This window comes from Cibotium barometz, chromosome 32 (genome assembly GCF_041138505.1).
Source record: "Cibotium barometz isolate CiBa-2024 chromosome 32, ASM4113850v1, whole genome shotgun sequence".
NCBI lineage: Eukaryota > Viridiplantae > Streptophyta > Polypodiopsida > Cyatheales > Cibotiaceae > Cibotium > Cibotium barometz.
In genome coordinates, this window is record NC_141077.1 from 36329001 (window position 1) to 36341611 (window position 12611).

General features: G+C 41.4%; 1 protein-coding gene across 1 annotated transcript in view; it reads right to left on the reverse strand.

Moving 5' to 3' along the window:
• Positions 1–1303: 1303 nt before the first annotated feature.
• The window catches only part of LOC147620143 (homeobox protein knotted-1-like 7), a 47878-nt gene continuing 36570 nt past the window's right edge, over positions 1304–12611 (reverse strand). Inside the window, exons 6-7 of the mRNA XM_086772592.1 lie at positions 1597–1726; positions 1304–1445 (exon numbers count right to left, since the gene is read on the reverse strand). Of these exons, the coding sequence (XP_086628718.1) occupies positions 1309–1445; positions 1597–1726 (267 nt within the window). The 3' untranslated portion in view covers positions 1304–1308. The remainder of the gene's footprint in view (positions 1446–1596; positions 1727–12611) is intronic.

Consider the following 12611-nt stretch of genomic DNA (forward strand, 5'->3'; position numbering starts at 1 on the left):
TAGTTATCTAATGTGAATTATTTATGTAAATTTATAGAGGGGCGTTTTTTAATTTAAAATCCAAACATGTATACTAATAAAAGGGGGCAAAAAATTGTGTTAAGAAACATAAAAAATTAAAGATAGGGGTATTTTTAATACATGCTTGAAACATAAAAAATAAAAATTAGGGGTATTTTTTAATACTTTAGTGTCCTCAGGACACTTTAGTGTCCAATTACAGAACTAGTGTTAAATACATGCTTAAATGCATGTGCCATATGGGTTTTTATAAAGTGACCTCCTCGAGGTTATACTTGGATCATTTTCCTTTTTTCTTCTCTTTAACTTCACACACACACACACACACACACGCACACACACACACACACACACACACACACACACATTTCACAACCATGGGGCAAAATTAGTATTTGATATTTGGATTCTAGAAAGAGGTTATAGTTTATTTATTTTGGAAGTTGTTGATTGGTGGTGGTGGTGGTGGTGGTGGTGGATGTACAAGTGCAAGGGGAGAGTGAGTGAGTGCAAGTTGAGAACAAGAGGACTTTTAACATGTTTCCTTGTTTGGAGATTCCATGCATAGACCACAATCTTAATGTATGTAATGTGACAAAAAGATGCACACACCTATGTGTAGTATCACACCTATTGCATCACCATCACACCTATGCATACTTGTGTACCTCAAATGAGCTCATGTGACATGCCATACTAGTGAAAAAAATATCATGATGAGGAATGTAGGGGAAGAAACATGTCCTTAATCAAGGTAATCATATTAAGACCTTGATTGAGGTCAACAAATCTCCCTAGATTCTCAAATGGCCATTTTTTGTTGATAAATACCTTGTTTAAGGTATTACTACCCTCTTGCTACCATGATTGAGATGGTTAATATCAATTGAGATTTGCAAAAATAGAAGTGATGTTAAAATTAAGACACCTTATTACGTTACTATCTTGAAGTAACCTTCTAGGAAGATGTTATTTGTTGAGCAAGTTATAATATGGACATATGAAAAAGTTAGAAAAAAAGTTCTTTATATAACACCATACTTTGAAAGTGTTTTCTTGAATGATTTTTTTTCCCATCTAGTAAAGCATCTTTCTAGATAAATTTACCATTTAAACTTTGTAGCACACATAATGAATACACATATATACAATTTAATAATAATGTTAAAATGAAAAAATTGTTGTGTGAAAAATACTTACATGCATGACGAATGTAATAACAAATATGTCTTTCACAAAATATTTTTGAGTATGTCTTACTAGAAGCCTTCTAACTTTCATTTCACTTTATAAAGTCTCTCCCAAACTACCTATAGTATGAAAATTTGTATCTTGCACATTGCCTGGTAGCTTATCTACTTCACAACTCAAACTTAGCGAGATGTTTGATGCTTGTCCAACACTTGCACTTGTGGATGTATCATCTGGATTAGAAAAAGTACAAAAAAGATTGAAAATAAAAGATATCCATTTCTTGTAATAACTTAAGGAAAAACAATGTGTTTTAAAATGCTTCAACATATACACTATGTTTAAAATTTGCAAAAAGTGAAAAATAAAAATAATAAGGCTTACTTTTTGGTAAATTTGTTGATGAGGTTGGGGCATGGCTATGCCAGTTGCGCTTCCTTTGATTGATAAACCAATTATTGATTTGCTTAAGCTCTAGACCTGTTTCTTGTACCAAGCGTGCTTTCTCATCTTCCTGGAAAATAAAATATAGTTATTGAGAATATCAAAAAGTAAACTATCAATATTTGATGTCAATTAGTTTTACTTAACTACATATGGAGCCAAAAACCATCAAATATGTATATGATGTGTGCAAAAACATTTGTAAGACAATGCTCTCTCTCTCTCTCTCTCTCTCTCTCTCTCTCTCTCATTCTTATAAATATTTTCTAAGATACTGGGTTCATGGTACAAAAACAACTACTATCAAAGACAAAAAGGTAACACTTCCTTGTGCTTTTATGTTACTACATGATGGCATGACTTGTTATTACAAGCTACACAAATGACTCCACTATGTTGAGAAACTTCTCCCACCATTTCTTTGGTATGTTATGAATAGTATAGATTTACATTTAAATCTTTTGCTTAGAGATATTAGGTTTGTAATTTCATGCTTAACTTATGACATTTCCTTGACCACTCTTAAATTTTCATGTATCTTTATGCCATGAAACTAATAAAAACTAACAATGATAAGACAAAATCATGCTTAAGGGAATACCCCACATATACCTTAGAATCTATAAATCATGTTCATGTGTATTTAACAAATATCAACCCAACTTTCCTACACTCAAAAATATAATTTTTATTTCATATGGTGTTAGGTATCTAACCCTATTTTCCCACAATCCTAGAAAACATGGTGTGTGCAAGCAAGAAAAGCCTCAATATGGATGGATGAGATGCATGACAATAGGGGTGATAAAATAGAGATTTGAAAGAAAAATAAGCACACACAAACATAAAAATAAGAGTTAATTTTTTTGAGAAAAAAATAAGAGCTGAACACAAAGCCATAATCTATTTCTTGTTCAAAAAGATCCAAATAAGAGTTAAATACGAAGCCATAATCTATTCCAAGTTCAAAAAGATCCAAATGCTTCCTTTTCATACTTATCATACCCATGCATCATTGCCTACATTACTCATCCTCAATCTCACCCACTATAAGACATTTTAACCAAATGCACTCACCTAGCTCCTCATAATCTCACATAAAAAATGCATCATTTCTTACATCACTCATCCTTAATCGCAACCACTTTAGGAAATTCTAACCAAAAGCACTCACCTAGATTCTCATAATCTCACAGAAACCAAACAATTAATCACTCTCATATTCACAATCGTATGCTCATCCTTAATCTCACCCAATTAAGGAAATTCTAACCAAATGCACTCACCTAACTTCTCGTAATCTCACATAAACCAACCAATTAATCACTCTCATATTCACAATCATACCACATAACCCACTCTTGCTGAATCTTAAATTTTAACAACTCTAAAGTATGATTTATTTTTCCTATCTAGCATACCATTTAATATGCTCTTATAAAAAATTCCAGACACCCCCCACAACAATGACCAAAGAGAGGTAGTACCTCTTGGTAGTGCTTCATCCACCATCCAGGAGTCGAAGCACGACCCGGTCTCTCCTCCCCTCTATGCGATTCTTCCCCCCCCCCATCCTTGCCTTTGCCTATGCCGTCTCCTTTAGCTTCGCCTCCCATTGTTTCCCCCCTCCCAGCCCCTGCTTGCCATGTTTTACATCTCTCCCCCCTTGTGCATGCCCCCCCTCTAGTGCCAACACCCCCCCTTTCTGCACCGATTTCCCTGCCTCCCCTTTCTTCTAGCGCCCCCTTCCCCCCTTCCCTCACCGCAAGTGCCCCCCCTCCCTCTTGCTTTGCTAGTTTGCCCTAGCCCCTCCCCCTTCCCCTTTCTTAGCCTGCACCCCCCTTATTTGTTTCTTCTCTCGCCCTGCCTCCCCTCCTTCCATGTCTCCCCCTTCCTTCTTGGTACACTCTCTTCAGTTTCCTTCACCTCCTCCGTCGGTTTCAACATGCAATTTTCTCAGTTCTCCAAGGATTTCTTCTCTCGCCCCGCCTCCCCTGCTTCCATGTCTCCCCCTTCCTTCTTGGTACACTCTCTTCAGTTTCCTTCACCTCCTTCGTCAGTTTCAACATGCAATTTTCTCAGTTCTCCAAGGATTTCTTGTATCAAGGCAAGTCTCGACTTTTTCTGGTCTTCACCCTAAGGAGGACTCTATCGGCAACCGCTTTGTCAACCCCAATCGAGGCTGCATTACTTGCTTATCATTTTTTGAAATGGACCTTCAGCTCCTCGCTATGACTCTTGTATCATTAGAGGCCTCCACTCTAGTATGCAAGATTGTTGGTATGCGGACAACTCAGAGATCTTTTGCAAGTGAGCCTCATTGGTGGGCCTGCAAAGATCATAGACATTAATCCTCTAGGGCATGGCTACTATTAGGTGGAGTTTGACTTGCGCCAATGGTGTCATATCGAGTCATGAAATCGAGCTTTGTTGCACTGCGTACGACCCAGGCCTTCTTTGCACGGTGGACATCATGACTTTGATCCCATGTCCGAACCTCTGGGGCTGGCATGTCAGGATTCCTAGTGTCACTCTACTTTCAAGGCCTTAGGAAGGAATACCTTGCTCTTCTTTGGTGATTGGTGGAGCCATAGGGAGAATGATGGAATCCCCCCACTGTTGTCTCGTCTCTCACATACGGGCAGTTGTGATTCCATTCCCTTGCATATTGCCTCACTAGAGACAGTGCCTTATGTCATATCTATCCCATGCCTTCGGGGCAACTCCATCATTCAGTGAGTGGAGTACTCAGGTCTCCTGGGCCAGTGTTTCATTTATAGGAAAATGGGCCACCTAACTAAAGCTTGCCCTTAGCATGAGTCTAGGAAACCACCTTTAGTGGTCCCCCCTCGATCACCGTTTAGATCCTCACCAAGAAGCAGAGAGAGAAGGAGCCTGTCAGGCCAGCAGAGCACTAGGATCTGACTATTGATGACCTTGCTATATCGGAGAGTGGCAGACGGTTGTTGGCACACGCTTGAGTTGCAAAGCTGAGCGTCATATTGCACGTGAGGACCCCTGGAGGAAAGACAAGCATGTGAGCTCTAGGATTCTGGACAGCCTTGATCCACGACCCCAAGATATGCAATAAGATAGAGCAGATTTGGGCAGGATTAGATTTTATTTTAGGCTTTGCTACTGCATGCACCTTGGATATGCGAGCCTTGGTGAGATCATTTTTTTACAGAAGGCAGCTCAGAACAAATTGGAGGGATTATGTGAGCAGGAGAGGAGTATAAGGAGGGGTCTAGCTTCTCTTCAGTGGATTTAGGAGAGCTCCCCCCCAATAGCCATTGGATTGAGAGCCAGCTTGCCTTTTGCTTACACAGAGATCAAATCCATTGAGGAGAGGAGGGTGGAGTATAGATACCATGCCACAACTTCCTTTTCGACCCAGGATGGCAATAGAGTTACGAGAGAGTTCTTTGAGATAGCAGGTTTCCACAGGAGGACCACAGGAGGAGAGATGGTATTCGCAGGTTGTATGGACATGATAGAGACATTATTTCTGACCTCTTGCATGTGAGAGCCATTGCCACTGATTTTTTCTTCTCTCTCACACGAGTGCCTCATTATCCCCACAGGTAATGGATGCACGACACGAGAGGGTCTAGTGCACACAAGAGAGGTGGTTCCCCTCGCTCTTCAGTCCTTCTTTTTGACTACCTTCAGTGTAGAGGAGCTGGCAGAGGCATTGAATCCCTTCAGTAGTAGTGTAGAGCGGCTAGTGGAGGCATTGACTCCCTTCAGTGCAGAGGTGTTGGCGGAGGCATCGACTACTCTTCCTAGGGGCAAATGCCCAGGGGCAGACAGGCTCCCAATTTCTTTCTTTCTTTGCCACTCGGATCTCATGGAAGGTGGCCTTTGAGCAGCCTCCCTTCAATGAGATTATGATCACATGAGCCATGTCATCCCAGAGACTTCTCCTCTCGAGCATGTATTGGCCAGGTACATCAGTTGATCCAGAATCTGTTATGGGCCAGTAGTGATGGGAGGCCTGCCAGGGCCAAAAGTGGCATGGAGAGTGATCATTTAGCCACCAACAACGACATAGAGGTGGGATAGGCATCAGTGACCTTGCTGTTCAGAGCCGTGCCCTACTGGGCAATCTAATTGTTAGAGGACTCCTTCCCGGTTGGTGATCCTTGGAAGGACTTTCTCTTGGCCGAGATTTCAGCCCCTGCACCCTGAGTCTAGGGGGCCCTTGGCCATAAAGTACCAGATGGATCTTCATAGAGATGCAGGCCCGTGATTTTAGCTTAGCTTCTTTTGAGGCATATTTGCAGCTAGTTTACTTCGAGCTTGGGATCGACCCTTAGGCACATTGCTCTCATAGCCTCAGAGGAGTGGCTTTGGTAGCCATTGGTCTGGAACCCCCTGACCTTTTTACCCAGTGCCACATGTTGGGGGCCTGACCTCATGTACCATGGGGCACGTTGAGCGTAGGGCCTGCTAGGCCCCTTGGAGATTAGATTGCACACAAGCAGTTAGCCTCAGAGGTGTAGGAGAGAGGCTTGATAGGGATCCGGGGTAGAGATAGGCTTAGCATCGACATCAACTCTGCTATTCCCTCAGGGTGGATGACTCCTATCCCAGAACCAACACCCCTGGTGTGGCTAGGCGCATTTACCAAGCATGATATTCTTGTGGCAGTCCACAGAGTGAATGAGGGGAGTGGCTTGCTCACTTTTTCTATTGGATCCCATGGTGGTAGATTAGAGAGATTTGAGCCCCCCTTAAAGGATTTCAGAGGGGCTATACCTTATAGAGGGTGAGGGTGATCAAATTTCAGGCATGAGAGTGGCATAAAGACCCACCATCAGTGAAGGTGGCCAGGGAAAGATTTTGGCGGCTATGGGATATGGGAGAGTCAACCTCTCATGCACCTCTAGTGGGACCTAGGTGAGTGGACTTGGCATGATCTTGTTGAAATGGGAGGAGACTCTAGATTCCCCCTTCTTTACGTATACAACATGGCTAGGCCACAAGATTCAGATGCTAGAGATTGATGGCACCCTAGTAGCAGCATTACATTGGCAGTCATAGGGCCTCTCACAACGCTTCCTCTTAGAATTTTGGAAGAGGCTCTGGGATAGATTTTGACCTTGAAAGATCACGCTCTCTCTCTGGCTAATGGCACACAGGAGCTCAATGTGGTTGGTCATTGGAGGTCGACCAACAACTTGCATGAGGTGCGGCCACCCAACACCATATTCATGAGTTTGGGAATCTCCCAAGTCCCATTTTTGTAATACTAAAAAGGTGGGACCCGATTAACATGTCTATAAGTTTCTTAAAACCCTATCATGTGACCTATCATTGTGTTGGAAAGCGCTTGAAATGAGGGATCTATTAAGCTTTAAAGCGTACAATTTGGAGTAATGGTGTTCAAGTTATGGCAAATCCAAAGTTTTGACCACGTGTCCTAAACTTATGGGAAATTCCCATATTCCCCAATATGGTGTTACCCTTAGGAGTCTTAGAGTGACATTATCTTTGGGATTGCTCGAAGGTTCATCAGGTTTGGCAGTGGATTCTCCACATCTTCATGATGGATAGGGCCTCAACTCAGATCATTACTTGGGGAACTATCTCTTGGGCACCATAGATGGTGAGGCTGTCAAGGATTATGGGGAGGATGGAGGGGGAATTTCCCTTTAGGTTTCTTACCTCCACCAGTCTCACAGCCCCATCTATAGACCACTGGGAGACCGGGCTCATGTCAGAGATGGGAGATTTGCAGTCGCATTGTGTAGCCTTGAACATATGGTGAGCTAGATGCAACAAATCCATTGAGGATACCCACACTTCGCCTATGGAGTCCATCAGGAGAATTTGGCTCAACATCATTCATACCCTTTGTGATCAATGGGGGAAGTCACAAGGTGGCTCTGATCGTGCGGGAAGCGGTGAGAAGCTTTCTTAAGGCTCTGGCGGCCTGGCCCTTTTCTCATGGATAGAGGAGGTGATCCCACTTGGCATTGTAGACCATCCTTGTGGTTATTCCCCCCTCCCCCTTGTATGAGATAGCCTTCTCCTCATAGAGGGGCCAGCCAGAGGGGAAGTACATCTTCTCCACCCCTTTTGATTATTTGATCCCCACCATATACATGAGGCGAGGTTGTATCTAGCCCTTTGTGGTTGTATTTAGCACATCATGGCTTTTTTTATTAACTAATAGAAGGATCTATTTCTCAGGAAAAAAAAAGGTAGTAGCTCTCAAGAGAGCAAGGGTAGCCACTTCTTTAGAACCCAAAGTACTAGCCTAAGGAGCATGGGAAATTGAAGGAATTGTAGTGGGATACCCAATGACACATACGGCCATGTGCTTCTAGAACCTTTATCAAAAGCATTAGTTAGAGTACTAGCCTATGGGTATGCGAGACCATCATCTATGCACTAGTACATCCTAGAGCTGAAACCAAGATACGAAGCCCTAATGGCTTCAAAACTAACAGTCGAGCCTGTAGAACCTACATCACAAGCTCACATTCCTAACAAAATGAGAGGTCAGACTGCCTAGAGGAATGAGAGACAAATACGATCATGGCCATCTGAGGATTAGAGTCTCATATATATCCAAACTAGTGTCAAAATTCAAAGGATCAAGGGATCCCTACAACCACCTCATTGCATTTAGATAAATTTGCATGATTGAGAGAGTAACCGATCCCTCAACTAAGATTGATGACTTCGGATTGACCATAGTAGGTAATGCTTTGTTGTGGTTTCAAATATTGGAAGATTCACAAAAAGGGACCATGGAGGATCTCGGGCTACCATTTACCATAGGCTTCTCTCGAGGTGAAGACTAGTGTCAAGTATAGCTCTGTTACACAATTATATCAATTCAAGCATCTTAAACACATGTCAGAGAGGGACTGTATCCAACCACCTTAAGAATGTCAATAGAATATGCCCTATTGAGGAAAAACCAGGCCAAACCAAGCTAATCTTTAGAGGGTTTGAGAAGCAAATAATGACATAATGCATTGTAAACTAGAAGGCACAGGATGTTAGTTGAGTGTTGCCTAGATGTGATAGACTTTGATGACAACTTTATAGGCATCCGTTCCAATGAAAAGCAGAAGACCATACTCATTGGTTAAAATAGAACCTAGTTTCAAAAGCTAGGACACTAGAAAAGTGAAAAAGCCTAAGAGCACAGAAGACATTGCTAAGGCAGTGAATCAAAGGGCTAGAAGAAGTGTGGAAATCCTCTCCTAGGGAGATAGGCCATTCACATTTGGCTCCAAGATGGGAAATGACTTGGTGTGTAGTTTTTTTGAAGCAACCACATGATTTATAATTGCCCAATCTTAGAGCAAGAGGGAACCAGTGGTGGGTGCGGGTATTATAGGAGGTATGGAAATCATGAATGATCTAACTGCCATGCACAATGAATGGCAAGAATGATAGGAGTTCCTACATTATTGCTGCAAGTCCTTAGCGATTAACTTTACCAGCCCCACCTACAACTATCTCAAATGCTACTCATGTAGCAACAATGAACTCTCTTTGGGCAAGAAACCCAAATAGAACATTGGATGTACCTTCTTCGATGTTTATGATAGCCACTAACACTGCTAGGGACCATGCTCATGAGGCAAGTTGATATAGAACACATTCCAGAGAGGAACCTCCTAGCATGCCAAAATTCTAAGTTGACTATCCAAACTCAATCTTGGGAAGCCCATAAAGAAGTGAATACAATTTGAGACAACCAAGACCAATGATGTGTGATATGTAAAAATTAACTACCTTAATACAAATAACATCAAGAACTTATAGGCCATGAGACATTAATGGCACGAAGGAGAGCCCCTCTTTCTTGTTTTAGATGTCAAGGGCCCCATAGATTGGTAGAATGCCCCATGAAGGCAAATCTTGAAAGAGGTACAAATCCGCTACCTTTGGATAGATGGTCTATTAGGTGTGGCATACATTAGTGAGACTATCCACATTTCCAAATCCATTCTACCATCACACCAAAACCACCTCTAGCAAGTTTTGGGATAGTCAGTGTCATATGCCAATCTTCTTTAGAAGAAAAACAAGAAGTACTAGCAACAACACATAAAAGATTATGACTAGGGCACATGCCCAACAAAAGTAGGATCAGGCTATGATCCAAGCATAGAAACTTCCAAGAGCATTAAAAACAAGAAACGAGGCAAGGATCATAGTAGTAAGGGAAAAGCTACATTTCCCTCCCTTGTTGAGACAACAAAAGTATCCAATCAACCAAGGAACTCAAAAAGTCCTAGTGTAAATGAGACAAGGAAAAAGGACCCAAAAGACCATCCAAGAGCTAAATAACCTTGAATGAAGAGAAGGGATTAGAAAATCTTGATTAGACTGGTCTTGAGAACCCCAGAACTCCGAGAGAAAGTTGGAAGAGCTTCACAACCTCATAGAAAGGAACAAACATCCATGTGGTTAAACCCAATTGATGATCCAAGCTGTGTCAAAATACCATTATCCCTAAATGCTAATTCAAATCACTCTTAATGTGAAAAATAAGGTGAAGAAAGTGAAGTTGGATTGATCATAATGGATTGGAAGGATGAGCTTCTTGAAATGGCCAAGAAAGTTGTGGAAGTTAAGTACAAATTCATAGGACTGGAAGAACCCCTTCCTAAGAAATTACAAGATTATCCTAACCCGAGAAAGGAAATTACAAACTTAACCTAACCTGAGAGAGTAAATCTCGAGTTTAAATAACACAAGGAGTTAGTGTTGTGCAGTGGACCCAACTAGAATAGAAGGGCCAGTGGGACCCGATTTGCATTTTCCCATAGAGAACCCCTATTATAATAATGCCATTAGAGCCCATAAGAGAGAATTACACGAGGGGAACTAGGAGAGGAAACATCTCCGGGCAATCAAGCATTAGGAAAGATATTTATGAGACTGGTCAACTTTTCTATTTATTAAGACAAGGGTAATATTAAGGTTGGTCCAAATTCGATCTAAACTAAGATGGAGCAAAAAGCATGCCTCAGGTTATGACCTTAGTCTCGACACACTATCACTTTGGTGAAACCATATGTAGCTATTATCTAGCCTCATAAATGAAACTGCTAAGGGATTATCATAAGTGTTTGTTTTTATTTTAAAAATATAAAAGTAGGACACCACCCTACAAAGGCCCAAGCAATGGTTCAAAGACCTCATATAAGAGTATGAGATGACACCATCCTACATGGGTATGGAAGAGGAGTCAATGATAGTCCCAAATGTCCTATTTCCAAGGCTGCATTGAAAGGAGAAACAAGATCCTTGAGAGTAATCACTATAATCATGTCGAATACTTGGCATGCTAGCCAAAAACTTAGGATGAAGACCATCAATGGATTAAAGAGAAGCTTAAACCCAGAGGAGATAGACCAAGGTGAAAAGGATAACTCATGATGGACATTCAAGGATGTAACAGTTAGTGTGGTTGGGAAGTATTACAAAGGGAGATGATGTAACTGGTGATGTACTAGTCAAAAGGATAATCTGTGTGATGTACTACTTAGTGTGGTTGGGAAGTCCTACAAAAGAGATGATATAAATGCTATCATTCCAATCAAATTGGGAGGAGTGAACACCATATTGAATCCTTAATAGGGAGTAGGAGAGGGAGCATTGTGACCAAAGACATGTGGTAAAGATGGGGAAGAAAGCCCCTTAGAAGAGCCGAAATAGTCCTTAAGCTATTAGGATGAAAATTTAGGAACCCCTATGGGAATCCTGAAGAATGTAGAGGTAACATCGTGTGTGGCCTAGCCTGTAAGCATAAATTTGTTGTTTTTTTTACTTTGCGACGCTCACCAATTCTGATGTGATTCTTGGAAGACCATTTATGTGCCACTGCTGATGATTCATGATTGGAGTTATGACACCATTTATCCAGTAAGGTAAACTTGAAGGACCATAAGTACAAAGAAGTCAACAAAATACCTATCGACATGGGGTTAGATATGATGGCTCGCTTGAACTTAATACATATGCACCACTTTAATTAAAAGAAAGGCAAAATATGCGAGTCGAAAGATAAAGCTTCCATAGCTTCGTTTGACCCTGAAGAGAAGGAAAACTGGATGGACTTGCTAGCTACGATGGATGTATGTCCTACACCTATGGGAACGTAGTTTTGTGATGAGAACGGTATGGACATGATTCCAGTCAGGACTGTGATCCCATTGCTTCCAAAAATAGAGACATAGTTTTTCCAAGGAAGGAGGAACCAAAAATAGGGGAAAGTCTTCTGATAAACCAAAAATTGTACCAATCAGAGGCTTTGAAGCAAGTCTTGCACCAAGCAACTTCTTTGATAGTAGTAAAGATAGTGAAGACAAAGTAGATTAGAAGTGTCGCTAAAACACTAGGCCCTTCTCAAAGAATTCCTTAAAAAGTGAGAAGCTCTACTCAAGAGAGCTAAGAAACCAGTGAAAATCAGAGCTAGAGACCCATCAAGCCTCGAGGGGAAGAACGTGAAAAACTTGAAGGTAACCAAGGAGTTTGCTCTAGCTAGAAGGATCTAATAAAAAGACTAGTATAAATGTCATGAAAATAGATCCAAAGAGATAGCTGAAATGCTAGCCCATGACTACTCCTATGATACGGTTTCAATAGACTACAAAAAAACTTTCAAATCTGGATGGAGAAGATGAAACAAGGGAAAGGGAGAGTCAAGAAGGATTTTGAGCCTTCAAGCCCAACAACCAACGTGATGAAACAAGGGAAAGGGAGAGTCAAGAAGGATTTTGAGCCTTCAAGCCCAACAACCAACGTGATCCTAAAAAAGGACTCTAAACAAATCCCTTCTCGATTCAAGAACTACAAAGTGGAAAATCAAAAGGGGTGTGTCCCACCACCAAAAAAGAAAAAACTTGAGGAACCAGGAGTATTCTATGAATGTATGCAAAACAAGTGAATTTAGCATTGCCTGGGAGGAACCCAAATCG